Source organism: Aquila chrysaetos, chromosome 4 (assembly GCF_900496995.4).
Source record: "Aquila chrysaetos chrysaetos chromosome 4, bAquChr1.4, whole genome shotgun sequence".
NCBI classification, from domain to species: Eukaryota; Metazoa; Chordata; class Aves; order Accipitriformes; family Accipitridae; genus Aquila; species Aquila chrysaetos.
In genome coordinates, this window is record NC_044007.1 from 25454207 (window position 1) to 25480160 (window position 25954).

At 40.7% G+C, this 25954-nt stretch overlaps 2 protein-coding genes and 1 long non-coding RNA gene across 6 annotated transcripts; 2 read left to right on the forward strand and 1 right to left on the reverse strand.

Annotated features, from left to right (window-relative positions):
• Positions 1-61: 61 nt before the first annotated feature.
• On the forward strand, positions 62-14931 carry MTERF3 (mitochondrial transcription termination factor 3). Of its 2 annotated transcripts, none has more exons than XM_030011617.2 (8): positions 62-200; positions 733-1087; positions 3280-3432; positions 4469-4658; positions 7877-8024; positions 9290-9361; positions 12148-12309; positions 14675-14931. In XM_030011617.2, the coding sequence occupies exons 2-8, from the start codon at positions 757-759 to the stop codon at positions 14867-14869; spliced, it is 1251 nt and encodes a 416-aa protein (XP_029867477.1). In that variant the 5' UTR covers positions 62-200; positions 733-756; the 3' UTR covers positions 14870-14931. The 2 variants fall into 2 exon arrangements, with proteins under 2 accessions (XP_029867477.1, XP_029867478.1); XM_030011618.2 differs by having other exon boundaries at positions 736-1087.
• On the reverse strand, positions 7835-17945 carry LOC115340274. 3 transcript variants are annotated; one of them, XR_005932205.1, is made up of 4 exons: positions 17406-17945; positions 12475-14371; positions 11278-11360; positions 7835-9447 (listed from the first exon to the last, which is right to left on the reverse strand). It is a non-coding gene; the product is annotated as an uncharacterized LOC115340274 (long non-coding RNA). The 3 variants fall into 3 exon arrangements; XR_005932204.1 differs by lacking the exon at positions 17406-17945 and having other exon boundaries at positions 7835-9341; positions 12475-14676; XR_003923001.2 differs by lacking the exon at positions 17406-17945 and having other exon boundaries at positions 12475-14676.
• A 122-nt stretch (positions 17946-18067) lies between these two features.
• On the forward strand, positions 18068-22966 carry LOC115340273 (cytochrome b-c1 complex subunit 7). The gene is made up of 4 exons (XM_030011619.2): positions 18068-18179; positions 19479-19550; positions 21372-21538; positions 22725-22966. Exons 1-4 carry the CDS (start codon positions 18161-18163, stop codon positions 22800-22802), a joined length of 336 nt encoding a protein of 111 aa, XP_029867479.1. The 5' UTR covers positions 18068-18160; the 3' UTR covers positions 22803-22966.
• Positions 22967-25954: the final 2988 nt, after the last annotated feature.

The window sequence follows — 25954 nt, forward strand, 5'->3', positions numbered from 1 at the left end:
GGAAGGGAGGGACGGAGGAAGGGAGGGACGGAGCGGGAGGGGAGGTGAGGCGGAGCTACACCGCCCCCTTCGAGTAAGCGGTGGGAAGGACACTTTTCTGCCTGACATCCCCCCCCCCCCCCGCTGCCGAATGGTCTCACCCGAGTTGGGGCGGGCATGCACATGGGCTGGGCCGCGCGCGGGAGCGATGTGAGGGGCAGGTGAGGCCTTGGCGGGTCCCAAGGGCCAGGCTAGGCCGGGGCTGCGCTGCGTGGCGCGGCGGCCGCGCTCGCCCTCCCGCCGGCCGGGCTCGCTGCGTGCGGAGCGGCACGCCCTCACGCAGGCTGTAGGCAGAGGCTGCCGGCCTGGGGAGGCCTGCAAGGGGCGGTGAGCGCGGCGGGGCCCGGCCCGGCTGCCCCCCCCCCCGCCCCAGCCCTGCGGCGGGGTGTGAGGTGACGGCTCTGCGCGGAGGGCCCCTTCCCTCGGGGAGGGTTTAGGCCCCGGCTGGGCCTCCCCCGTGCTCCCAAAGGCACGGCTGTTGTACAGGGCAGCGAGCTGTGGCGTTCAGAGCCGGCTCCTCTCCTCAGTTATGCCTCCTCCGTTTGTCACGCGTTTAAAGCCTCAAAGCAGCAACTTAATGCTTTGTAGGGAGTAATTTCTGCATTAATGCTCAGGGAATTAAGGCTCACACTCCCAGCCCTGCGGGCCAGGTGAGGCAGCGCCCGAGTTACTCCTCAGCCCTTTCTTTCCCAGCAGGATGCTGTGCTGAGCTGGAAGATGGCTTCGTGGGCTCGGCTGGTCTCCCGCTGGCGTTGCCTGCTGCGAACGGCCCGTGCTGCTGAAGGTCCTCGCGGTCCTCGCGGCCACAGCAGCACGGCACAGGGGTGTCGAGGGTTCGCCCCTCTGGCTCTGCTGCCCTCTAGAAGTGACATTCTTCCGTGGAGATTGCAGGCGTACAGGCATGCATGTGTAGAGAGCTGTTCTCCACCTGGCAGTGCAAAGGATGGATCCTTTTCTTCTCCTGAAAGTAACTTGCCTTCACCAGTAAAACAGGAACAAGCAAAAGCAGAAACATTACCTGATCTGAATGCAAAAATACCGTATGAAGGTAAGAGCCCTCAGGGATATCATTTCTCCCAAATCTCCGAATCGTGCTTTCAGCATTACCCTTGGTTCTCCTTTTTTGGCCTGTTTATCTAAAATACTTATCTGAAGTTCCTGACTTTCACTTGGTTTTAGCCCCATAGTTAACGTGGAATTCCTGCGGTCACTCTAGCATACAAAGAATACCTTTAAGCCGAGATAAAGGTAAAATGCTTTGGGTAGAAATGTCAGTCTGGAGCTGCTGTTTGAAGGGCTTTTCTTTTCATAAGTCTATCTGCAGCAGCTGAGCATTTGCCTTTCCCTCATAGTTGTGCTGGTACAAAATAAAGGGGTTTGTTGGTTTTGGTTGTTTGGGGTTTTTTTTTTTGATTAAGGGTGGGGGAGGCCACCCCTGAAGCAGCTCGCACAACCCAGCCGTTTGAATGATCATGGATGAACAACAGGAGGCAGCAGAGTGTGAAGCCTGCTTAAGCACTGCCCTGATAAGAAATGCTTGTCCAACTGCCTCCTGAGGAAAGGACATAGATACAAGGTCGCCTTGGTGTTATTGCCCTGAGGAAATTGCCTCACTTTTCTCTACTTTTATATCTAAGTGAGGATAAAAAAAATACCACTCTCTGAAAATAATTCTAGTATGCTGAGGAAACTTTCTCTGGATTACTAAGCAGTCTTGTATGTTCAGATTCTGCTTTGAGCCCAGCCAATTTGGATCCTACAAAGCTTATTTTTGGGGTGGCTCAGAGCTGCAACTGAGATCTGTGTGTTTGTGCAGCTGGTTCTGGAAACAGTGCTGCACCAGAACTGACAGGTCAGCCAGCTCGTATGTGTCTGCACCTGCGGTGCAGTTTATCTACGTGCCAGATTTTTATCTGCCAGCAGACTTACTGTTGTGTATGTGTGTGTGGAGCATTTTGCCCAGTTGGCAGTGTATATAATGGAATAAACATAATTGCTAACTTTTTTTTTTTTTGTAACTTGAGGTGTGTTTCCTGATAGGAGGTCTAAAGAGCTTGAAGTGGCAAAAAGAAAGCATCTATGCTTCCAGAATGGAACTTAGTGTATATTGGTTCAGTCCTCAACAAGTTGAAAGAAAATACTTTATATCCATATAGATTCCTAGACAGTTCTTATTACTGTTTAAGGTGTAAATGTTGCTAGAAATGTTTTACTGTGCTTTTGTTTCTGAGGCTTTGAGAAAAAGAAGTGGCAAGACCTTCAACAGCTATTGAGCTAGTCTATGCAACTCTTCCTGGAACCTTAGAATCATCCTACTTACTTTGGAACCTGTCTTGGTAGTTCTGGTGTGGCTTTGTTTTCTTGACATGGAAAAGTGTTACTCTAGTCCCTAGGAAGTCATTGTGAAAAGGTACAGGGCACAGAAAATCCTCATCCTGAAGAGTTTATAATTAGGGCTGTTGATCAGTAATCAGTCTGATAATTGAGGTAGATGCTAGCAGGCAGCCTGCAAACAGTAATCTTGATCTAGCTGCTGTGAGCTTCTATCAATGCAAAAATAGATCAGTGTAGAGAAATATTTTTTTATAAAGACACTGAGCTCTGTGACTTGGAGCACTTAAGGAGAAACAAGCATAATGATGTTCACTTGGAAACCTGACTGAGTAGGAAATGGACCTTGATTTCTTTAGCTGTTAGAGGTGGTGGCAGTCAGCAGCCATTCTGTAATAGATAAGACTTGATAGCTTGGTTGCAGTTGGCTGTGAAATACCTTGAAAGTTAAAACAACTGCAGTTCAGGCATCAGATTCAGAAGAGGCACAAAGTAGTGGGCTTGTCAGGTTATGAAAAATAATCTTTGCAGTAGCCTTTGATCTGGATATGATGAGGCAGGAATGCATTTGTGAAGACATGAAAGAAGATTCTTTTTCAAGAAGGTGATGTGATCTGTTGTCTGCAGTGATCAAGGCAGCAGACTGAAGGCAGGCTCTGTGGGTACTGTGCTCAGATTTGGCCACATGAGCAAGAGTTGATGGGCAGCGACAAGGAGTTGGAACAGAGACAAAAACTGGGAGCAGAGTCTATGTTCTCATATGCTTTCAAATAATAATGGATTGCCTGTTCATCTCATGCACAGTGTTCTTGCATTTTGAAATGGATTTTTAGAGAGCTGTATAGTGTTTGGTGGGAGCAGCTTTGTCTTTCACAAAATGCATTTGGGTCTCCTGTGTTTGTTTCTTAGACTGGGATGACATCCCACCTTCATCTGCTTTGGAGGAGATTTCTGAGGAAGAAGCTGTACAGATCATTGCAGAACCGCTTCTTCCTCTTCAGTCTTCCACACTCCGAGATTATGTTGATCACTCAGAAACCCTGGCGAAACTTGTCCACCTAGGTACGTGTGTTTTGGTTTTTTTTTGTTTTGGTTTGTTTGTTTTAATGTGGTTTGCCTATGTCTGGAGCTTTGGAGATTCTATAATTTGCATTTTGATCTTACTGGTTGCCTTGTAAACTTGAAAATAGGAACAGTAATCAATGGCTAAAAGCAGCAGAATGTTATCCAGAAAAAGAGAGGGGACTGCATGACTCACTAGCAATGCCATATTACTTGAAGACCAACCTGGCTAGTTTTAGTCCCTTAGTGCTGTGGATGCTAAAAGGAGGCATCTCCCACAGCTTCCAGAGGTGGGGAGCACTTCATGTAACTTGATTGGTCTTCTTTTGGGATGGTTAAGGATGCTTTAATTTGCTGCATGAGAAATTGCAGCTCTCCATCCTTGGAAGGAAGGACGGAGAGCAGTTGCTGTGCAGAACCTTAGAAGTGGGGCACAGTAAACTGGAGAGGCAAGAAGGAAGGGGTGGAAGAAAACCTTACTTCTCACCAAAAAGCGCTTGGACTGTGTAGGGATAGCTGAGATCAAGGTTGCTGGCCACCTCCTTGTTTCCCAAAAATGCAAGGAACACTAGAACAAGGTTGGAGAAATAAATACTTGAGACGGGGAGATCTGGCCCCATGTAGTAAAAAAATGCTATGTGTGAGCCAGTATCCAAAGGCACTTCACTGCAAAATTGTCCCCTTCCTTTCTATAATGGAGTTGGGAATTCCTTGCACATGTACTTCCGTGCAACAAGAGTAGGTCTCTACATGTGGCATGTGCTAGTGTACTTGATTCCTCACATGCAGGATTCAGTGCAAATGTCTTCCTTCAAAAAATAAACTCAGCGAAAGCGTCTAAAACGACTGCTTGTTTTATCTGGAATCTTTCCACAACATACAAGGTGTTGTGACCTTGCTGTGTTGAGCAATTAAAGTATGCTAAATCAGTGAAAAAAAGGAGTAGTCCTATAAATTTCAACATGTCGTCATGAAACATTTATAGGAAGTAGGGTCTGTGTTTAATTAAAGCAATTTCTAATTTTGTTTGTTGTAGGAGTTGACTTATCCCAAGTGGAGAAACGTCAAAAGGCAGGTCAGCTCTTACTGACCTTGGACTTTGAAAAAGATATAAGAAAAATACTTCTGTTTCTTAAGGATGTGGGTGTAGAAGACAATCAGCTGGGACCATTCCTGACCAAAAATCCATACATCCTTGCTGAAGATCTGGAAGCTTTAGAAACCAGGTAAGCCTTTTAAATAGCAGCAGGGTGTCAAGCCCCTTGGCTTGATGATCTAGTTTCCCAGTTGGCTTAACCTTGACTGAACCTGTGTTGCTGCTGCTTCCTTTCTCACTCGATCCCTGGCTTGGTGTTCCTGTGCCTTCCCATCAGTCAGGATTAACATGTGGTGGTATCATAAGTTGAGTCAACACCCTGATCCAACTGAAAACTGACCATTAACAAATTTTACTGCTCATCCCTGTCTCTCTGCCACAGAGGAAGCAGCTTGCCCTCCTAGGCCAATTGCTTTACCTGCATCAGCTTAGATTCCAAAATGTTAGTCCCTGAGGCTTTACCTAAATTTGTAAAACAATATTAACCTCTTCAGTCATGCTTTGAAACCACTCTTCTAGATGATATGTCTACTCATACCTTGTGAATTCTGCAGAAAAAGGAGGAGACCAGATCTCTGCTGTGTTTACATCTAATAGCAGCAGAAGGTTCTGGTGATTCCACACACACACAGACACACCCTGCCCCGTTGTCCAGCTCAAACTGAGCACAAGACTACAATGAACTTTTTGTGTGTGTTCACACTTGTACGGCCCTACACTGTTCCTCAGTCCATAAAATGGACTTTTATTCTTAAAATTACTTGACAGGCTTGCATTAATGCAACAGTTCTTTTACAGAACAACTCATGTGTGTGCGTGCGCACTTTGTAATGAACTCAAAACATCTTCGTATTTAAAAATTCCAGAAAAGAGTCTGCCTGCTTGGCCTTTGCACGTAGTAGCTGTCCAAGACAGAAATCTGAAGATACGGCTTTTTGGAAACAGGCACATTAGTAGACTCATGTCTAACATAGACCTGACTTTTCTTCTTTCTCCTCTGTTTTTCCATCTTCCTCTTCAGTAAGTAGCCTTTCAGAACCAGTATCCAAAAAGAACCTGTGTCATTTTTCAGCAGTAGTTTGACTCTGGATGTCGGAGTTGCTTATACTCTTCTGAAGAGAGTATTTTTTGCTATGATAAACTTTCTAACTCTCCTGTGAAGTCAGATTTGCTTTTCAGTGACTGTCCTGTGGCACTGCCTCGTTAGTGAAGTAGGGACTGAACAAGGCAATCCAATTTCTTCTTTTCTGCAGCTTGATTTTTCAGTGAGTTTATCTGGCACTGATGAATGCTTTCCCGCAAGCTTTAAAGTAAGTGTGCTGCAGAGGGTGTATGGCAGGCCGTGAAGTGAATGTGTCTCAGATAGCTGTCTTTTGAAAGCTGAGTATCACCTTTGCATAAACACTTCGGTGCAGATGGACATGGTATTGGTTACATCACTCTGGAATGTTTTATTGCTATGGATTCCACGTTGCCAGGAAACAAAACACAAATTTCAATAGATTTGGCATTTGACTTCAGATAAACACTGTAAAAGTCAAAACATTCCATAATTCATAACAATTCTGACAGTTGCAAATCAGTGTCTGTACTGCAGCTGCACCAGATGCTTTGTTTTATGGTATTGTTAATGATGACTTAAAACTGTTAACATGCTACATAGAACTGCTGACCCCTCTAGTAGAACGAGAGCTAACCTTGGTGCCACCACTCAGAAATTTATCTCAAACTTTGGTCAGGTTGGATGATTTTGCTTCTTTAATATACCAGTTTCTGGAGTCAGGTTATTACCATCTTGCCATCCCTCTTTTAAGCTTCTTGCCTTTCCAGGATGCGAAGAAATGCTTCAGGTGTGAATCTTAATGACTTTTTAACAGAACACAAGTGGAGGGGAGTCAGGACAACCAAAAGGTTTTATTTTTAATTTGCTCATTTAGCTATGTTTCTAGGATGCTTGGCAGTTGTGCCCTTGAAAAATTGAATGGAAGAAGTATAGTGTAGCCAAGATGCAGCATTCAAAACATAATGGGATAATTTTTGAAGGGCCAATTGTTTATTGTTGTGTTCTGCATTTCTGTTCCTCCTAACCTCTCCTTGTCTCTAAGCCTCCTGCAGCTAGTTCCATCAGCATTGTCTGGAGCGTGGGCTGCTACCTTCTGTGTTGGGGTGCCTGCTCGGTTAGGAATTGGTCCTCTAGAGCTTGTTCTTGGATCTTCCATCTAGATGTTTTTGGCTTGTGATGACTTAATTTTTGAAGGTTTGTGGAAAGAGAGGGAGGTTGTAGTGAGCGAAAGGTATTTTTATTTTTTTCTCTCCACAAGACATGATTTAACACACAGCCCATCTTTTGCTGAATATGTGCTTCTGCAGAATATTCTGCAATCTATTTAGTATCTTAATTACTGCCAGATAAAGTCAGTTCTTGTATGCTCTAAGTTCATCTGACAGTAAATACTTCTGTATATGCTCATCTATAACCAAAGGAAACCTCTTCAAATTGTAGTTTAGTTTTTTTGTAAATGGTGGCACGTGGGTTAATCATGTCTCTCTTTATTTTGTGTGCTGTATTCCCCCCCACCCCATTCCGTTTTCTGGGAGCTGTGGCAATAATCTACTGCAAGTAGTGCTTGAAATAGGATTTAACTTTCACTAAATTCAACAAAGTTTGGAAAAAGTTTTGAGTTGGAAAGAAAGCAAGCAAGCTCTGTTAAACATAAAAACTTTAGTCAGCTCCTTCTCCTTTCTGACAACCAGATGTTTTGTAACTAAATCCTTGGACCAGTGACTAAAAGTAGAGACCTATTGTAACAAAAGTAACTTCAGCTGATTTAGAAATGTCTTTTTGGACAATGTCTCTACAGATAGCATTGTTGTATGATATTTCTACTCCAATGCTATTGGCAAAACACGGATGTATGAGGTATAGTACTCTGTTCTTTCAGCAGTAGAAATGGAATTCATTAAAATAGCAAAAGGCTGTATATATCTTCTTGTCCATACCCTATGATGATCTATTAATGTGTTTGCAATCTAGGAGACAGGCTGGTAGTTAAACGTAGGTTAACATAGTTATCTGCTTAAGTACAGCTGGAAGGAATTAAAATCCGTCTTCAGTATTGACATTCTGCTCTGAGGTTTATTTTACTTCTAATTAATTGGAAGGGATGGTATTTTGCTTTTACGATAACTGCAGATTTCCCCCTAATTATTTTTGGCAGGGTTGCATGTTAATGCTAGAACATCTGTCCGTTTATAAGATATCACTGAGGAATTTAAGCAAGTACTGAATAAATGGAGGCAATAAAATTTTCATCACTGGATTTTATTTTGTTTTTGTTCTCTTTCTAGAGTGGCTTACCTAAAATCAAAAAAATTTGGTAAGGCAGAAATTGCTCAGATGGTCTCAAGAGCTCCATATTTGCTGTTGTTTTCAGTGGAAAGACTGGATAACAGACTGGGTTTCTTCAAAAATGAACTTGGTCTCAGTGTAAAAAAGGTAAAGACTATACACTGAAGTCTTTAGGTACTTTGCTAGTGACAGCTGTAAGGCCTTGGAACATGAATACTTGAAGTGTTTGGAGGTTATCCACAAACATTAGTGACATTGCCGATGGTAATACACAGAGGGTTACAGGAGGATAACATGATTTTAACTGTCTATAGAAGTAATATGGATACCTAACGTTCAAAGGTCCTGAAGTACAGTTCTTGAAGATGATCCACTGCAGGTTATTGTCAAACAAGCATGTGTGTGTCCAGTTTTATTATCTGAAGTGGGTCAGAGGACTGAATCCATTGCTGAAACAGGAAGCAGCTTTTTTAACTTCTAGAGAATTAATTGGCTCTCTTCACCTCGTCAAGATACTGTAACATACTTAACTCATCAGTGAAAAATAGTCTTAATCTGCGAATATCGTATCAAACTAAATGCCAAATCATACACTCAGCTCATGGAGAGTAACCCCTGGGTTCACTTGTGAGTGCTTACCACATTATGTGCTTAGCAGGTATTTAGCACCATGCTTCGGGATCTTCAGAGGTAGTAGCTGGACTTCCTTGGAATAAGTGGGCAGTGTTAGTTGTTTCCTGCAGTAGCTGGGGATTACAATAAATGTCAAGTTCCAAGTGGAATCTGGTGTTCTTGTATTGGCTTCTGTTAGCTGAACAGTCAGAGCTGTCACAGTGCCTGTTGCTGGCCTTTCCACGCTTGAGGTAAGAGATCTCTCTGGAAAAGGGTTTAGTCACTGCCTTGTACTCACGGTGGATTACAAGTAATCACATGTCTTAGGGGATGTGGAGTAATTTCTTGTATTGCCATCATACTAGGGTCTAACCAGATCCTGAGGTAGACAGATTCCACTGCAGCTGAAAAATCCTTTTATAGCTTCTATCAGGTAGTGTTTTGTTTATTTTTTTTAAAAAGGTGGGAAGAAACAACATGAGCACTGAGAGAGATTGAGCACTTGACCATGCTTTCTGCTTTCGGGGTATGCTTTTACTCCCTTTTCCTGTCTGTTTTACAACAGCTATGTTATTTTTTTGTTTTCCAGAGGAACAATTTGAGTAACTTTTTGCATCTTAATATACTGCTGCTTCATGCAAACTCATATTTGGGGTAGAGATAAAATGCAATGCAAGTAAAAGAGCATCCCTCTTCCAACTGAAAAAAAAAGTTTATATGAGATCTCTTTCTTTCACAGATGGATTCACAAACAAGCTTTCAGTAATAATCTTTCCTTTGTGTGTTTTGCCTAATTGTAGACAAAGGATCTGGTAATTCGTCTTCCAAGGCTACTGACTGGCAAATTGGAGCCTGTAAAAGAAAATCTTCAGGTGAGCTTATTAGTAGATATTAAAAGCATATTGTGTATCCACATAGTTTAAGAGTTGTCAGAAGATAAGATTCCTGGAGGAGAGTCCTGCACAGAAAGAATTTAATGAAATAATTTTAGTGGAGATATAAAATAGCTGAGAATTTTGTTAAACAATTTCTTTTCCAAACAATTTCTGTTCCTCTATAGCTTGCAAGCTTACAGCATACGTGGAGCAGTTTCTTATTCTGTCTTCTACTCTGATGTAGGTTAGAAGCTTCATCTGGGTCCCTTCCTGCCAAAAGTTGCTATCTGTTGACACAAATTGTTACCCATTTCTTTACAACGAGTGAAAAATAGGGCCTGCTCCCTCTTTTTTTTTTTTTCTTTTTCCTTAATTATTATGTTTTTTTGCTAACTTGGATTGCTTATGAGGATTTAGGAGCAAGAAATGTGCAGTTGATTATTTTCCTCTTGGCAGGTAGCTAGTCTGCCAAAATGTGCATTTGACACCTATTGTCTGATAACAGATGGTCGTTATTAACAACTGTTGGGTAAATAACTTCAAACCCACAGGGACTCCTTTCCCTTTTGAAAATGTAACTATGTATTGGTTTAATTATTGCGCTGTAAAGCCATCTAGGCCAAACAGCATGATGTAGTATAACAATTTGAGAAATCCCATTATCCTATAACGCATAACTATGAATTAAAATATATAATTTTCAGACAGACTCACTGCTCTGAAACTATTAAATACTGGGAATCTTGCAGTCTGAAATGTGTGTGTGGTAAGGGAGGAGACTGGAAAGTAACAGACTGTTCCAATTAATAGTGCTTTCTTTTTAATGAACATTGTTTCCACAGGCTAGGGATTCAGTATATTATAATGAATGTATTTTTAAGATCCTCAGTTCTATGTGACTATCTTGTCTATCTACTGAAAAGTGTATAGTGTAGCATCCTTATTTTTAACATGTTCTAGAGGGAGAGGAAGGATTTTTAGGTCCTCACTATTGGAATCTACTAATACTTAGAAGCTCCAGGCTTTCAGGAGGTTGGATGTCTCAGATTCAGAATCTGGGTTCAGACCTGAATGTCCTAAGCTGGTGGTGGGCAGGCAGTACTCAGGAAGTGAAACCATGTACCAGCAGTTCAGAAGCGATCTGAGTGGGCTGTTATTCAGAAACAACTGCAGCAGCTGATACTGGTTGTCAAAAGACACCAGTCATGGACTAAATGAGCTGAAGGACGGCTTGTTCCATCCTCTGAAGGTTTCATCACGCACAATTACAGGTTCATTGACAGGGTAAAACTGGAAAGCTTGCATTACCACTGCCTGTTGTGGGAATCATACAGAGTATGTTGACTATTGCTGGGGCTTACACAGTAAGGATATTAGCATATGTGCTTTAGAGAGTTACTGAATGTTAAATGTTTGCTGTCAAACTGAGTGCAGTCAAAGCAACTTACACTTGAGCTCACTGTTCGTGTCAAGAGAGAGCTGTTCCATTTCACAGAGTAGAAAAGAACAGCTCAAGATTCTTGCACAATTACCTCTACAGCAGGGCAATCTATACATCTCCACTGATTCAACGTCAGGTCTTACTCTCAATTGTGTATCTTAATGCAGTAAGTTACCCCTGCCAACTCAGATCCATGGAAGACTGCAAACACATCTCTTCATACTTGAATGCTGTCTTGCAAATACTTATAAAGCAGATAAGGAAGAACCAGGAGTTGAAAGACCTGATTATAGTCACCTCTAGAAACAATTCCCTGTAAGGGTCTGGAAGTCCTAAGGTAGCTTCAAAACCCAGATCCTAAACCCTTCCCTTTGTATTTGCCAGGCCAGGCAGTTTTGTAAAAGAGCTGCAGTCTTGGCACATCAAACTGGAAAAACAAAAAGCACCACCTTTTTGCCAACTGAAGACATACCTGAGTTGGATTTGAAAGTCTGGTTATGTTGACTGGCAAGCACACCCACTTCATGACTGAAAACAAGCTGCTTGTAAATGTCACTGGAGGATAGAAGAAATGGCTGAGTTACCAGAACTCTTGTATGCTGAATTCCTTTCTCAACAACTCAATGAACTGCTTGCCATTCTGCACTTTGGGAGGAGTGCTCATGATTTTATTGAAAAAATGTGTTTTGTTTTCCTTTTCGGAAACCATAATTGAAGTCAAGGCAGTCTCCGAAAAAAGACATCTTTCTTTAGACATTAACCAACTGTAAAATAAATTGAATACACCGCATGTTGTACACATCTCTTTCAGGTTCAACAGACTTCAGGACTAAAATTATACTCCCTAATGTAAAAATATAACTTGGATACATTAGCAGAAGAAATAACACATTAACAAAAGTAGTCACTAGCTATTTGATTGCTGTGTTTTACAGAGCTCAACAGCTCCACAACTAGAAAGTCATTCTCTTTTGACAGCTTGGTATTGAAACTGATGAAAGACTCTTAGGGGAGAATTTTTATGCTTGTAACTGCCATGTATACTGAGACACAGCTTTTTTGTTCATATCTCAGACAAGCTGAAAAATACATAGCACTCACAGAAGTCATCTTTACTTCAGGGATACTCTATAAACAAATTACACTTTAATCCAGAATGATAAATAATTTGCACTGTCTGACTTGAGAAGAACTGGAGTGGCAGATATTATTGTGGGTTGCATTCTTGTTGCTGTGTGACAAAAGGTAGAAGAATTTTGCATTATGTTATTTCAGTGGCATGTTAAGATAAGCCAAGTTTGCTATAGCTGACTTTTGAAGATAAAATTGTGCTCTTTTTCAGGTCTGTCAGCTTGAACTTGGTTTTCAACGTAATGAAATTCAAGAGATTGTGTTTAAAATCCCCAAGATTTTAACTGCAAGTAAAAAGAGACTCAAACAGACATTTGACTACTTGCATAACATAATGGGCATTCCCCACCACATGCTTACTCGCTTTCCTCAGGTGAGCTGTTAATCTGGGAATAAAGCGTAGGTGCTCTTTGCACAGCTGCTTCTCTAGTTTGGTGCTGAAGGTGAAGCCTCACCATATGCAGGACACATGTGAATACTTCAACTTGTCTGTGGCTTTTACTCTAATTGGGATAATTTTTATTAGCAATTCACCAACCATTGAGAATTCCAGTGTGGAAGTGCCTTTCTTCTCCCTCTGGCACATGTGACACCACCACCCCCAGTCTTGTGAATTTTTAAGTTTTAAACAGAAGTAGTCATGCTCATCTCTTCTGGAACCATGCAAGAGACATTACTCCTGGCTTAGGGATTCCTTGTCCTGAAATCTTACCTAGTAAGACACAAGGGAAGATGGATCATGCAGAAGATCTGTTCATTAGGTAGCATATATATATATATATATATATATAAGCATTTCTTTCAGATTTGTCTAGTTAAAGAATAAATTTTATGGATTCTAGGATCTGAAAGGTAAAAGAAGTAGTTTAAAGGTAAAAGAAGTTCTGCCCATTAGGCAATCGGATTCTCATTGATCTTCCTATTGCTGCAGCAATAGCTAAAAAATCACAGTGAAAATAGATTAGTTTCTTGATGATTATTTTTGGTTTTTTCTATCTCCTCATTAATGTTATTTCCTCACAAATTAAAAGTTGAAAGCATTAGTCACTTCATCCAATGCCGACATGCAGTCACACTAGCTTCTTAAAAGGTAAAAAAGAAAGCACAAATTACAGCTTCTGAACTGCAGTAATTTTCTTTCTAAAGCAAGTGTAGTAGGGTATCTAATTGTCTAACCTAACTGGCTAAAAAGCCAAAATTATATGGGCAAATAAAACTACTCCCCAGGATTTTGATTACTTATCTTGTTATTTAATATAGCTTTATTTAACAAGGATGCTTGCTGTAACTCCAATCCATGTGTCACTTTTGCCCTCCTTGACCTGTAAGTGACCACAAGTCTTGCTCACTTCCTTCTCAGTTGTCTTATTGTTGGCTTCATGGTGGTTCACCTCATTATGTCCCTTCCCTTTGTTTGGAAGGGTAAGTGGAGAGTTTCTTCTATTCTTTGTTCTTGGCGCAGTCACCCTCTCTCTTCCCTGTTCTTCCCTTCTATCCTCAAAAACTGTGAGTTCTAGGATATGGCTAATACAACTCTCTCTGTATATATTCTGGCCATTATACAACTCTCTCTGTATATATTCTGGCCATTAACTTGTGCATTCACAAATGCATACTTGTCTCCATCTGTTCTTGCTTCTATCCTGAATGACAGTAATGCTGAAAATAAGAGGTATACAGGACTTTTTTGTCAAATCATCTCTGATATTACAGGTGCTGTTGTAACCATCCTTTCTGTCAGCTAGCTCCATAACTGGTGGTTAAGGTTTTTTCCCGTTTTCTGACTCCCTCTTAAAATTCAAGGAAGGCAGAGGAGGAACAGTAGTTTTGCTTTCTGTCCTAGTTCAAATTAGTTTCCATCCTCATGAAATCCTTCCTTCAGTAGTGCAGTCTCTCCTTTTTAGTAAAAACTCTGCTCGCTTTCATTGTTCTAACATTCATGTTTTCACCATCATCTTCTCTAAAGCAGCATCTCTCTTCAGTTGTACTGCTCAGAAATGCAGAGTTAGATCTCTGCTTTTAAGACTTAACTGTGTGTGCATCTCTTATCTTCCCCACTTCTCCCTCTTTTTAGATGTTCCACTGATTTATTTCATGTTTCTCTTACCACTGTTCTTGCCTTTGTCTAGAACTCTTTTTGTGACAAGTATCTTCAAAGGTAGGCATGGCTCTACAGCAGAAGACAAGTGGTTGTTTTAAACCACTGCACTGTGCCTTTTGGCTGTGTTATGACTGGAGGCGCAGCCACTCACCTTTTCCGTTGCCACTATGCAATTCACTCGTTTGTATTGCACCCCGTGGTCACTTGGTCATTTCTTCCATATAACAATGCTCATCTGAATCTAGCTGTATAAATAAATGCTTCTGACAGTATAGGGAAAATGCTTAGGTATTCTTGCTCCCTGTTCCTGAATGTCTCCTCTCTGCTTTCTTGGCTGTGATTACACAAAAGTAATATAGTTATACAAACAAAAAACTAACATGCTTGAGAGTTGTATCACTCCCTGATTTCCCTTGTATGTGTACGTTGGCATATTGTATTGAAGCATTTATTTAGAATTTAGATAATTTGTATATAAATGTAACCTACCTGGTGTTTGACATAAATGAGAAGAAAATATGCAAATTATTTGTTTTCTTCCTAGATCTTCAGTTAGCATCAAAAAAATGCTCTTGTTATAGATTCATCAGAGTCTGAAATTTAGACAACCTAAAAGATTCTTCTGTTTCTTTCTTAGGTTTTCAACTCAAAGCTATTACGAATCAAAGAGAGACATATGTTTCTTACATTCTTGGGAAGAGCCCAGTATGACCCAGCGCAACCCAGCTACATCTCTCTGGACCAGCTAGTATCCTTGCCCGATGAGGTGTTTTGTACAGAGATTGCCAAAGCTTCTATACAGGACTTTGAAAAATTCTTAAAAACACTTTAATTAGTAACACATGTAAAAAGGAATAGAATGAAGTTATGAAATAAACATATTTTATAAAACTACTCGCCTTTATGGTCTCTTAAATTCTTAATTACTGGTTTAAGAAGTTGTTGCTTATGAAACATTTGTAGGATTTAAAGGCTCACAGTAATAGTCTTTATGGTGACTTAAAAATATATTTCAGAAGGATTGAGTGAATATATGCAATCCATGTAATTAATTGCTAACTTAATTCAGAGTGAATGATGCAGCACACTAACAGAAAAGTAAATTAAAGTGGATTCTTCTTTTTTTTTTTTTTTTTTTTTTTTTTTTTTTGCTTTCAATAATTTCAGAGTTTTGGGAGATGGAAAAACTGGCTAGTGACTTATTCCCTGTCTTGCCCCCTGTCTTCTCCTCTCACCCTCCCTCCCAAAAGTTAGAATAACAAGGTAATGCAGTAGTGAAGTGATGTGTTTACCTGCTTTTATCTTAAGAGCTCATAGTGTTCTTCTTTTCCTTGTATGGTAGAAAGTAGTACACCGTTACATATGTGAAGCTCCTCATACAAAAAGGCATTTTTCAACAGGTTACAAAGGTGTTTCTTTGTGAAGCTGCCTGCTGACGTTAATATCCTAAAAGCTGTGCAGTGAAACTTGGTTTGAAATATCAAAGAAAATCAGCAAACTGAATCTAGGCAAATTACAGAAAGAAAATAAAACAATACCCATCCCTGAAATCTAGAAGGAGCTTATTTTAAGTCACTTTTCTCTTCCCCTTGTTGAGGGCGGAAGCAGTTTTTCCCCACCCCAATGAGATTTGTATGGCTTTAGCATACAAGTAACTACACAAAAAGAGGCTGTAGTGTATACTTAGTTGACGAGTTATCTTGCTCAGTTATAACAACTGATAGGAATTGCGGGAGTATTAAAAGTACTTAATCCTATCACTAAACAAATTGCATTAATACAGAATTATCAAATGCTTCACGGTGTATTTGGGCAAAGAGAAGAAACTGATTAAACCCAAATGCAAACTGTCTGATAGTTTATTGTTTAGAAGTTTCCATTCTTTCTGTTAAAACAGTTCAGAAAACTGAAATCCAGATGTTTTCATTTGGATTTAAGCTTATTTAATGAAAAAGCCTCAATGTTTTAAAAGCTCAGTGTTGGAGCTTAAAATACCAATTTGTATGCAGATAGCAGAATAAAATTCAAAAGGTTAAATTCCCGTAATAGGTGGGAAACAAAGTAAGGTTAAAGAGACATATAAAGAATGAGAATAGTAGTGATCTCTGGATTACAACTTGGGTCTTCTATCCAAAATAAAAATTTGGAATTTGAATTACAACACTCAAGAAAAGGAGTGTTGTCAGAACAAGCAGGGTGCAAAATGATTTACTGGGGCATATTTGCTTGAAACACAGTAAAAAGCCACATTCATTGTCTGCAATATATATCTAAGATGCTCTCTTTTGTCTTTTGTTCTCATGTTTCCCACTCCATTGGCCTGGGAGGATCACTTGAAATCTTCTATTAAGTAGACTTCTTGGTGGAGATGCATAACAAATTTCATCTAAAGTGGTGGCTAAACACTTTCCCCATTCCCTCCTTTTAAATAAAAACATCTAATTCAGTATGCTTACTTAGATTTTGACTGTATTAAAATGCTAATAACAAATATAATCTTCAAATCAGCTAGTAAAAATTAATGTTTGTAGTAAAAATTAATAGAAAGTATGTGGGTTCATAATGCCAAAGACTGCTTTTGCAGATTTACTCCGCTGTCCTTATCATGATCTATATTACCATGTGATAAACCATTCTAATATAAATTATTATAGAATGTGTATATTTTGAATGTCTCAAACTCAGCTTTTAATTCCTTTAGTATTTTTAAATGTAAAAATGATTGCTGCCAGAGCTAAACCAGTTTCTTTGAAATGCTAAAGGCATGAGCTTATGCCAAAATAGCTTCCCAGAAATACCATGAAGAAAGGAAGCAAAAGATTTTATGGGAGTGCTAAAAGGAAAGAGGAGAGAGGATAGAACTTTTTGAGGATTGTGCCAAATGCTTTTTGGCTTTAAGATGGAAAAAAATCTTGAAAAGCAATGTTTGGCCTAGAATTACCAAACTTATTGTATGTAGTCTGCTGTTCTTGATAAGGGTTAGCAGCCTTTGACTGAGCATGTTGGTTAATCGAGGCTTGCTGGCTACAATGTGACAAAGACCCTTTGTGGTCTGTTGACACACTGTGTGAGCTGTGCTGTTTGCTTGCCTATCGCATTCAGCTGGATGCTATTCTGACTGAATTTGTCTACTGTAGCAATATTTCCAGAATAATTCCACATATTTATTTTATTTCTTTAAAAATGCAGTGGTCCGTTTCTGAAGGCGTTGCTGGGGAGAGGCAGTGATCCGTGCCTCAGAGGACAGAGCCACTCCCCTGGCAGCTGCCATACCTGAGCAGAGAAAGGCTTCTGCTTCTTTTCGTGACTGATGCGGTGCTTTGCTTACTGCGTTTACAAACATAAACTTACTTTTAGCTAATACTCACCTTTACCCCTCAGTTAGCAGTTGTTGGTCTAAAGAGTTCACAGCACCCAGTTACACCAGTTCGGCTGCTTTGATTGGCAGCTGGATTACCTTGCACTGAAGCCAGTGCTTGTTTACATCACCCCTCCAGGCTCTGAGCTGCAGCCGTGGCCATGCGGGTGAGAACAGGGGCAGCGCCAGCAGAGGCGACGGCTCGGACTACGGTCGCAAAATATATGGGGGTTTGAGTCGCGGCCGGTTTGCAGAGGCACTGCGGTGCACGCGCGCTGGGACGAGACCACATTACGTTCCTCGTTCTGAGCAAGCGTTGATTAATCTTGGCTTAATTACCGATTCTCCAACACCGTGAGCGTTATTTAAACCCACCGTCAGTCACGGGCTTGACCGTGCCCGCCTCGGCCTCCTCTTTGTCGCTGGCGGGCAGGTGCCTCAGAGCAGCCCGGCGCCCCGCGGCGCTTACGGCAGAGCTCCCGCGCCAGAAGGCGGCCTCGCGGGACGCCGAAGCAGGGACAGGCCGTCACGGCGGAGGCCGATGGGGCAGTCTCCGTCCTTGGGGATAGATGCTCGCCCCCCCACCGGGATAAAGCCGCGGGGGTGGGGGGGGGGTCGGGCGCTACCGGTACCGGGCCGCGCCGCCTCTTGCCCCCGCCCCGCCGGGGCGCATGCGCCAGGGCTGAGGCGGCATTGGCGGACCCGCCCCCGCCCCCCGGGGACGGGCGGGTTACCCAGAAGGCAGCGCGCGGCTCGGAGGTCAAGATGGCGGCGAGGGCGTCCGGTGAGGCGGCGGTGGGCGGCCGGGGGTGGTCGTGCGGGGCCGCGCCCGTCGCGCTTGAGACGCTGGGCTCGCCCTGTCCCGCGCCGGGAGGCGAGGCGGGCCGGGCCGGGCCGGGCCGGGCCGGGCCGGGCCGTGACGGGGAGATGGGGAGCCGGTGGGTGGTGTGAGCCCTGTGCCCTTGACGGGGGCAGCGCCCGCAGCTCGTGTACCGCTGGTACGGCCCTGGCGGGCGGGTCTTCTCGCCGTCGCTCCCGAGCGGCGGCCCCTCGGTCTGGGCCTCAGCGGAGGGAGCCTGGCTCCGATGCTGAGGTTTTCTGGGAGCAGAGGGTGCTCGGGAGCAGCGGAGGAGCCCTTGGGCTGCTGCGGAGGGAACTCGGGGATCGCTGTCCTGCCCGGATACTGACTCCAGGCTTAGCTGGTTTGACGTTGCTTGTTCTCAAGTCCTAAAGTCCGAAGGAATAAGGCCCGATGAGGTAGTGTGCTAATGGCATACTGGTATCGCACGTAGTGCTGGGTTTATGGAGTGACTTAGTAAGACAACTCACTTAAAGTCATGAAGGATAGCTTGCCCTGGCTGCCTTGCCCCTGTCATGCTGTTTCTGGGTTTCTAGACCCCTTGTTGAATTGCTTCAATGGTATTTGGTATTGCATTGTGCTTGATTACATGTAAAAACACCTTTGCTATCCAAAATCACATTTAAGATGAAAATTCTACAAGTGATGTGCTTTATTTTTTCTTTTTAAAATCAATGATTTTTTTTTTGAGGTTTCCATGTTGACTTTCCAGTTGCCTTTGGCAGCTCTTTGAAAAAAGGAATCTCTGGAATAGTATTTAAGTAACTGGAGAGGAGAGCAGAAGGTTAACAACAAAATAATATGCTGGCCTTGAAATCGCATTAACCCATAGTGAGAGCTGTGGAACTTAGATAAATGGTTTGAAAAGCACAATGGGTTTGCTTTGTATAGAACATTATGTTTTTAGTTCAAGTAAGAGTTATGGAGCCTTAAAAGTGTTGCTGCTGTCTTTGACAATGAACTGTTAGCATTGTTCAAAGTCTTAAAGCAGTCTAATATTCAAATTTAGTGAAACAGAGGTCAAATTATTGTACATAACAAGCGGTCATTCTACCTGTTCAGTGTCAGTTAATGGATACTGAAAAACAGAGAGGCCAAGTTCAAACTTGATGTAGTGTTGCACTACTGTGTGTGAAGGAGGCCAGCAAATATTTGTGTACTGTCATAGTAGTGTGTAAATGTTGAATTTTATCTTGCTCTGCAACTGATAATGGTCACATTCAGTTGCAGGAGGAGGTCGCCTGTTAGACAGGATTCGCAAGTGGTATTATAATGCAGCTGGATTCAACAAACTCGGTAAGTGTTTCGCTGAGTTTTAAAAACTTTGCAAATGTAACAGTCCTCAAGCTAGTTATGGTTCACAGCAGATGTATGTATGTGCAGTTTGGCCTAAGTTTTTTTTGATCAAAATTAGCTACTGCTTCTGTGGGAAAAAAGTTAGCAGTGGCCTCAGTCATCATGATTGCTACCTAGTAATGAATCAGTGACTTTTCTGTTATTTCTCTGTTTGCTCTTGTTTCTCTGTTTGCTCTTGTTTTCAGTGAAATAAGTTATGACAGCTAAGGTTGAGCTGGAGCAATTGAAAAAACTTTCACAAAGCAGTCTTGAAAGCTTGATTATTTATCTTTTCCCACCAAGTCACTTTCGGTGGCCAGTATCTTCTAACCCAAAGGCTGCCCTTGAAGCTGGAGAGGTTCCCACTGATAGCAGTCAGTCTGTCTGTGATGTTTATGCAAGGTATCCAAAGTGCAGAAAAGGATGTAGTTAGTTCTGCCCTTCGTATCACCGTAACTTCACTTGGTGTGTCTCAGGCCTGCACAATGGTGAAGTAGGTGTAAAAATAGTGTTTCCTTAGGTAGAGGAGGTTGCCTTGATGGTATTGTCTTCAATTTGTTCAGAGTTGTTACCAAATTTGTTTTAACTATTTAGATGGCAGAACTGTTCTTGAATGACAAGGGAATCTGAATATTCAGAGGCTGTAGTTTACTGCTGACCACAATATGAGCAAATCATTTAAAGGAAGTTAACATACCTGCCCTGGGTAAGTTAGAAAAAAATTGTGAGACAATTGTAGAGGAATAAATGTAGGTCTTTCCTCCAGGGGTGCAGTGCTTAGCCATTCTTTTTATATCTGTCTGCTGAAATTCTTGAAGGCGTTAATACTTTTTGCCGCTTTTCTGGGAACGCGACTTAAAACTAAGGAGAAACACTGAATTTAATCTAGTGATTAAACTAGCAGCCGTGCTCCCTGTGCCTTTGAAATAAATTGCAAAACTGAATTCAAGAATATGTGGCTCAAAAGAAATTTCTGTTTTATTGGGAGACTACTGCCAGCTCAGTCACATGAGATCAAAATCTATATCTACAAGTCAGTTGGTATCCTCTTGTAATCTTCATTAATCTGGGAATGTTACGGAAGTAACGTTTTGTCCTGTGTTGTTAATACTGAAACTTAAAGCAGGGTTGGTTGCGTTTCAGGAATCTTTTGTCCCACAAATAGTGTAGCGGTGTTCTTGTCTATGAGAAGACTAGGTACTTCTCCCTGATTTAACTTCTGATTTGGGGCAATGTGGGAGGGAAGCAACTCATACACAAACATCTAGCTTCAGGTTTCCATGGCTTAATTGGCTTAATATAGTCAATGGAGATCTATCTAGTCATTATGTATAGTGGAGTTTAGAGGATAATTCTTCAGTACTGAAGTAGTCACATCTGTGGTTGACTGACTCTAATGGATGCAGAGCTCTTAAACCCTTTAACTAGACAATCATCAATCATCTTAAATACAGATAGAAAACTAGGTGAGTGTAAGTCCACCCCTCAGATCCAGAATAGTTATTGTTCCGTATATATATATGCTTACGAAACACATTGAATTAAATACCCATTTTCCGTATTCCTCCTTAAGAAAAGGAGTAAAAACAAGTAATAGAGTATGTGAAAGCCAGTGTTTAGAGTTTGTTCTCTGTGAGCAGTTAGTGGTTCTCTTCTGGATTGGTTTGGGTTTTCTTCATAATTTTGCATTGGAAGCATTTTGCCCATGTTATGTAGAAACACCTGTGTCAATCCTAAATCTTACTTAACTTTTAGTGATATTGTAAAATCTTCTTGGTACAGGATTAATGAGAGATGATACGTTATATGAAGATGATGATGTAAAAGAAGCACTGAAGAGACTTCCAGAACATCTTTACAATGAAAGAATATTTCGCATAAAGCGAGCACTTGACTTAAGCCTGAAACATCAGATCCTTCCAAAAGACCAGTGGGTGAAGTATGAAGAGGTATGTACAGAGTGTTTCCAAGGTGGAGTTCTTAAATGGGACTGTATGACTGGTCTTTGGGATTTTCAGTCTCTGAAGAGATACATACTTACATGTTCTTTAAAATGAGTAAATGAGTGTGTATCTCGTAGGATACCTGTGGAAAACATGGCTTTTGATCGCTGTTTAAAAATCTCCATTTTTCAGTGGAAATTACAAAATTTTTCTCGAGGTGACAAAAGCTTAAACCACAGCTCAGAGCCATAGCATGTTGTTTGTATTCAGACAAAATATTTCTTCTAAGCTATCAGATAAAGAAATACACTGTAACTAGCTTGGAAATTCTTATAAAAGGTCTCTTTCTTTTCTGATGAATTTCTTTAATTTTATAGAAAATCTTGAGCCAAAGCTCTTATTCATGAAGATGCCAAGGAAGAACAATTTAAAGGGAAATCTTGCATTAAAATAAGTGTCATCGTGTAACTTGAAAAGCAAACTACAACTTCCTTTTCAGATGTAACTAAATTTTTGGGTTTTTTTTTTTTGTAGCTGATTGATTCACAGACTTTGCATTACTGTCCATCTCGGCTTCTGCCAAATTACCAGGCAGAGAGGAATCTTATCACTAAACTTTTGACTATAGGATAGTATAAGGGTATTATGTTTCTCTGTACAGGCAGAGGCTGTTTCTTGTGGTCGTATTGGTCATATTTAGGTAATCGCTACACTGAATAATTGGTTGCATGGTTCCTTAAGCAGCAGTTTGGTTTGTAAGTGTTAAACACAGTCAAGGTGTTCCATCGAATCCAAGTTTACAGTGCTGTTTAGAAGTTAAGCTCAAAATGAGATTCTCCAGAGTATTACAGTTGGACTTTGAACTAATTAAAGTGGATCTTGTACATTTGGGTATCTGCCAGAAGAACATTTTTTCTAAAGGTATAGCTGGAAGTATCACTTTGTTTGTTAATGTTGGCGAGGCATTAAGAATTAGTGGTTGCTGCAGTAAAGAACTTGTCGTTGCAGACTTGGCAGATACAAAGTTTACCTTTTTAGAGTAAGTCATGTTTGATTTATTTTTTATTTTTTTTCTTGTTAGGTTGGGTTTTAGTCAAATCTGAAGCGGAATGAGAGACAAGTAATCTGTAGGAATGGCTTGAGATGTTTCTGGACCTCCCTATAAGTTTAAATATATTCTCTTCTTTTTCAGGATAAGCATTATCTTGAACCGTACTTAAAAGAAGTAATCCGTGAAAGACTTGAAAGAGAAGCATGGAACAAGAAATAACTATTGAACTACTTCATGCAAATAGCCACATATTTCTGATATTTTTAAACATTTGGTTACAGAAGTCTACAGGGAGGCAAATGTGAGGCTGAGGAATACTGTTTCAGTTTGTTCATTGAATCTGTTCATCCAACTAAAATAAACATGTCAAAGTATAAAATCTACTTGGAAGAGTTCTTTGTAAATGTTAACAAGCTAATGTTCAGAACTTTCCTATGAGCATATACATTACATATTAGCTTGGTGGTATGCAGTCTTCATTCCAGCTTTTTGATTCTTACTCTTTTCAGAGTACAGCTGTTTTCTGCAGTTGTTAGGGTTAGGTAAGAAACATGCAAGGCTGTTGGTGCTAGTTGCCCTGTGAAATTAAAATGGGGTTGCTTATTTCCTTCATCACTTCTCTCTGGAAACAATAATACTGGGCCAGTGGTTGATGTTACAATGACATCATGAGACAGCAGAATGTAATATTCTGTGCATCTAAGCACGTACATATTACAGTAATGAAAATACAGATGTTTTCTTAATCACAAAATCAGGAGATGTTTCACTAGCTTTTTATACCATATACATTGTTAATCCTTAAAAGACTATTTTCATATAAACCATAATGACTGTCTCACTTCAGCTTCTTGAGACTTTTTATCCTTTTAAAGGGTAAGAGTGGTATGCTGATGTACTTTGAACAGCATAATTAATTTCCCATATATTTTTTTCATGGCCTAAAGCATGCTGCTGTTAACAGTGATTGGTATCAAGTATTTTAAACTATCAGGGTTAATGACATGAGATATACACATGGAACTCAGACTCTGCTTAAAAACAGAAGGAAGGCAGTTGTATCTGGAAAATACCCCTTGCTGGTTGAAGACTTTGAGTTTAGTCTTCCATAGTTTAATGGTAGTGTTAATTTGAGACAGTTTTTGGTATTACATGCAAAATTCAAAGCCTATGATATAGACCTCTGTGTGAAGTACACAATCTTGTGTGATAGTCCCAAGGTTTGTTTTTTTCTTTTTATGCATGCTTCTCTGCCAAATGCAAGAATCCATTGACTAAAAGCTAGAGCAGTTTAGAAAAAAAACAGAATTACATAAGTATGGAGCAAACCGTGTCTGTAGCTTTGAGTTGGTATGACCAGATAAATACAATACTGGATAAGAAGTTAGAATTGAAAACATCTTTTAGCTTTGCTCATCACTCTGTTGTTAACTTTCATCTGCTTGTTTCAGTTGCTTACATCTGTAGGATGGATACAGTTATCCCTGGGTGAAATATTTTATTTTAACACTTCACAGCCTGATGTGGTAAAACAAAATGCTGCAAAAATATCTGCATCACTTATATTCCTTAAAAGTCTGTGGGGAGATCATACTAAGAATTTGAGGTTTCTTTCATCTCCTATAGTAAAATCTTGTGATTGAAGCATACATAATTTCAAATATTTTTGAGAACTTTCTAGTTTTCTTCCAAGAGACAAATAGGGCCTGATGTTTCATGCTTCTATTCATGGAATTATTAGAATACTTAATTTTTTTAATGGAATTAGAACTATTTCATTATCTGTTAGAATAATATTAGAAGACTTAATTATCTAATGGAAGTAGCACTTCAAAGACATAGCTGATCAAACTTCTACAAAAGCTAGGATTTTGTAGAAAGACAGCATCTGCTTACTTGAGCATAGGTTTGGATTAAGATTAATGTGGTTCAAAAGTCTCTCAGAAATTACTTGGTTTAGAGAAAAGGGTTTTGTTGGTGTCAGGCACTTAAAAATAGGCTGACTTTTGAGGTGAGTGCAAAGCAGCCATGCTCCAATTGACCTAACACACCTGAAATCACTGACCTCCTTACACTCAAATTTAACATTTTAAGAGTCATAGGTGAGTAGTAGAAGTTGATAGATGAGTCTTTCCAAGTGACCTTTATAGCAGTTCAAGGGGAGGAGAGAAAAGGAAGCCATGTTAAGAGCTTGCCTACTCACTGAGGCTGAGGTTGGTTGACAGCTTTCATTTAGATGTGTTTTCAGATGCTTCTGACTTGGATTGATAATTTTTAACTTTAAGTTCCTGTAATATGCGGTAGTCTCCTGTTGAAGTATTTTGAAAAAGTTCAGTGAATACAGTTTAGTTGTATCTTAGAATGATATTAGTAAGGAAAATGTATTTGTTGGTTTTTGCAGAGATGGGTGTGTGTTCCTAGAGACGTTTAGGAGAATCTAAAAATAGTGAGAAACAGAGAGGAAGGAGGTGGGTGTAAGAGGGATATCTGTTGCCTGGGAACCAGGAGCTGTAGAAGCTTTGTGTTAGAGACCGTAAACTCTTACCTAGAATATGTGATGTGAGGCTTGGATGGTTGTGCTCCTGGCTAATATATGAGTAACTTGGAAGACATTTTGTATTTCATCCTCTGGTGTTCCCCTCTGTGCACACTGAGGTACTATAGCATTAATCTGTAGCTAGAAGAAACAGGAGTTTTCCTGTATGAAAGATCTGAATCCTGCTGGTGACAAGTTGGAGGGTCAGTGTGATTCCCATTTTTTTTAATCCTTGTGTTTATCCTTAAAAATGGATGGGAAGGAATGGACTTGCAAAAAATAGGGATTTTGAGATCTGTAATTTCTTTGTAAAGCTTCCATCCCACCTGCGCAGCTCTCTGGGATCCTGCCATATTCCTTGTGCAGGCTGTGTGCTCCTCTGTGAATGATCCAGGACTGTGTAGCCATGAGGTTGCTCTCTGCAAAAGGATCATTTTAAGGAAAAGCTTGATAATAGTAAAGGGGGTCAAATTGCCAGAGGTGAAAAGATATTCTGATGATGAAGGAAAGAGCACTCTGGATTGGAGAACTGGGTTTTCTTACTGCTGCCGTCACGAGGTTCTTCTGTAACACTGAGCAAGACACTTGGTTCAGAGAAACTCACTAAGTATTTTGCTAAATGCTTACTATATACTGCTTGGGGCTATGTCTGCAGAAGTGCAGACTAATCACATCCATGTCTAGGTTCAGTAGATCTGTCCTGAAAATATTAGGTGAAAGTCTCGGTATTCATCCATGCACACAACGGATACTACAAGTGGTGATACCAGGAGCAAATCTCTCAGGGATTTTCACAGATTTGAAAAAGACCACACAGTCCTTATTCCTCTGATGG

Bases quoted from the DNA above. Each gene is read 5' to 3' on its own strand.
- MTERF3 (XM_030011617.2), top strand. From the start codon at position 757: ATGGCTTCGTGGGCTCGGCTGGTCTCCCGCTGGCGTTGCCTGCTGCGA. The intron at 3,433-4,468 runs GTACGTGTGTTT...TGTTTGTTGTAG, and splicing joins GGCGAAACTTGTCCACCTAG to GAGTTGACTTATCCCAAGTG. The intron at 4,659-7,876 runs GTAAGCCTTTTA...TTCTCTTTCTAG, and splicing joins CTGGAAGCTTTAGAAACCAG to AGTGGCTTACCTAAAATCAA.
- LOC115340273 (XM_030011619.2), top strand. The intron at 19,551-21,371 runs GTAAGTGTTTCG...TTCTTGGTACAG, and splicing joins AGCTGGATTCAACAAACTCG to GATTAATGAGAGATGATACG. The intron at 21,539-22,724 runs GTATGTACAGAG...CTTCTTTTTCAG, and splicing joins AGTGGGTGAAGTATGAAGAG to GATAAGCATTATCTTGAACC.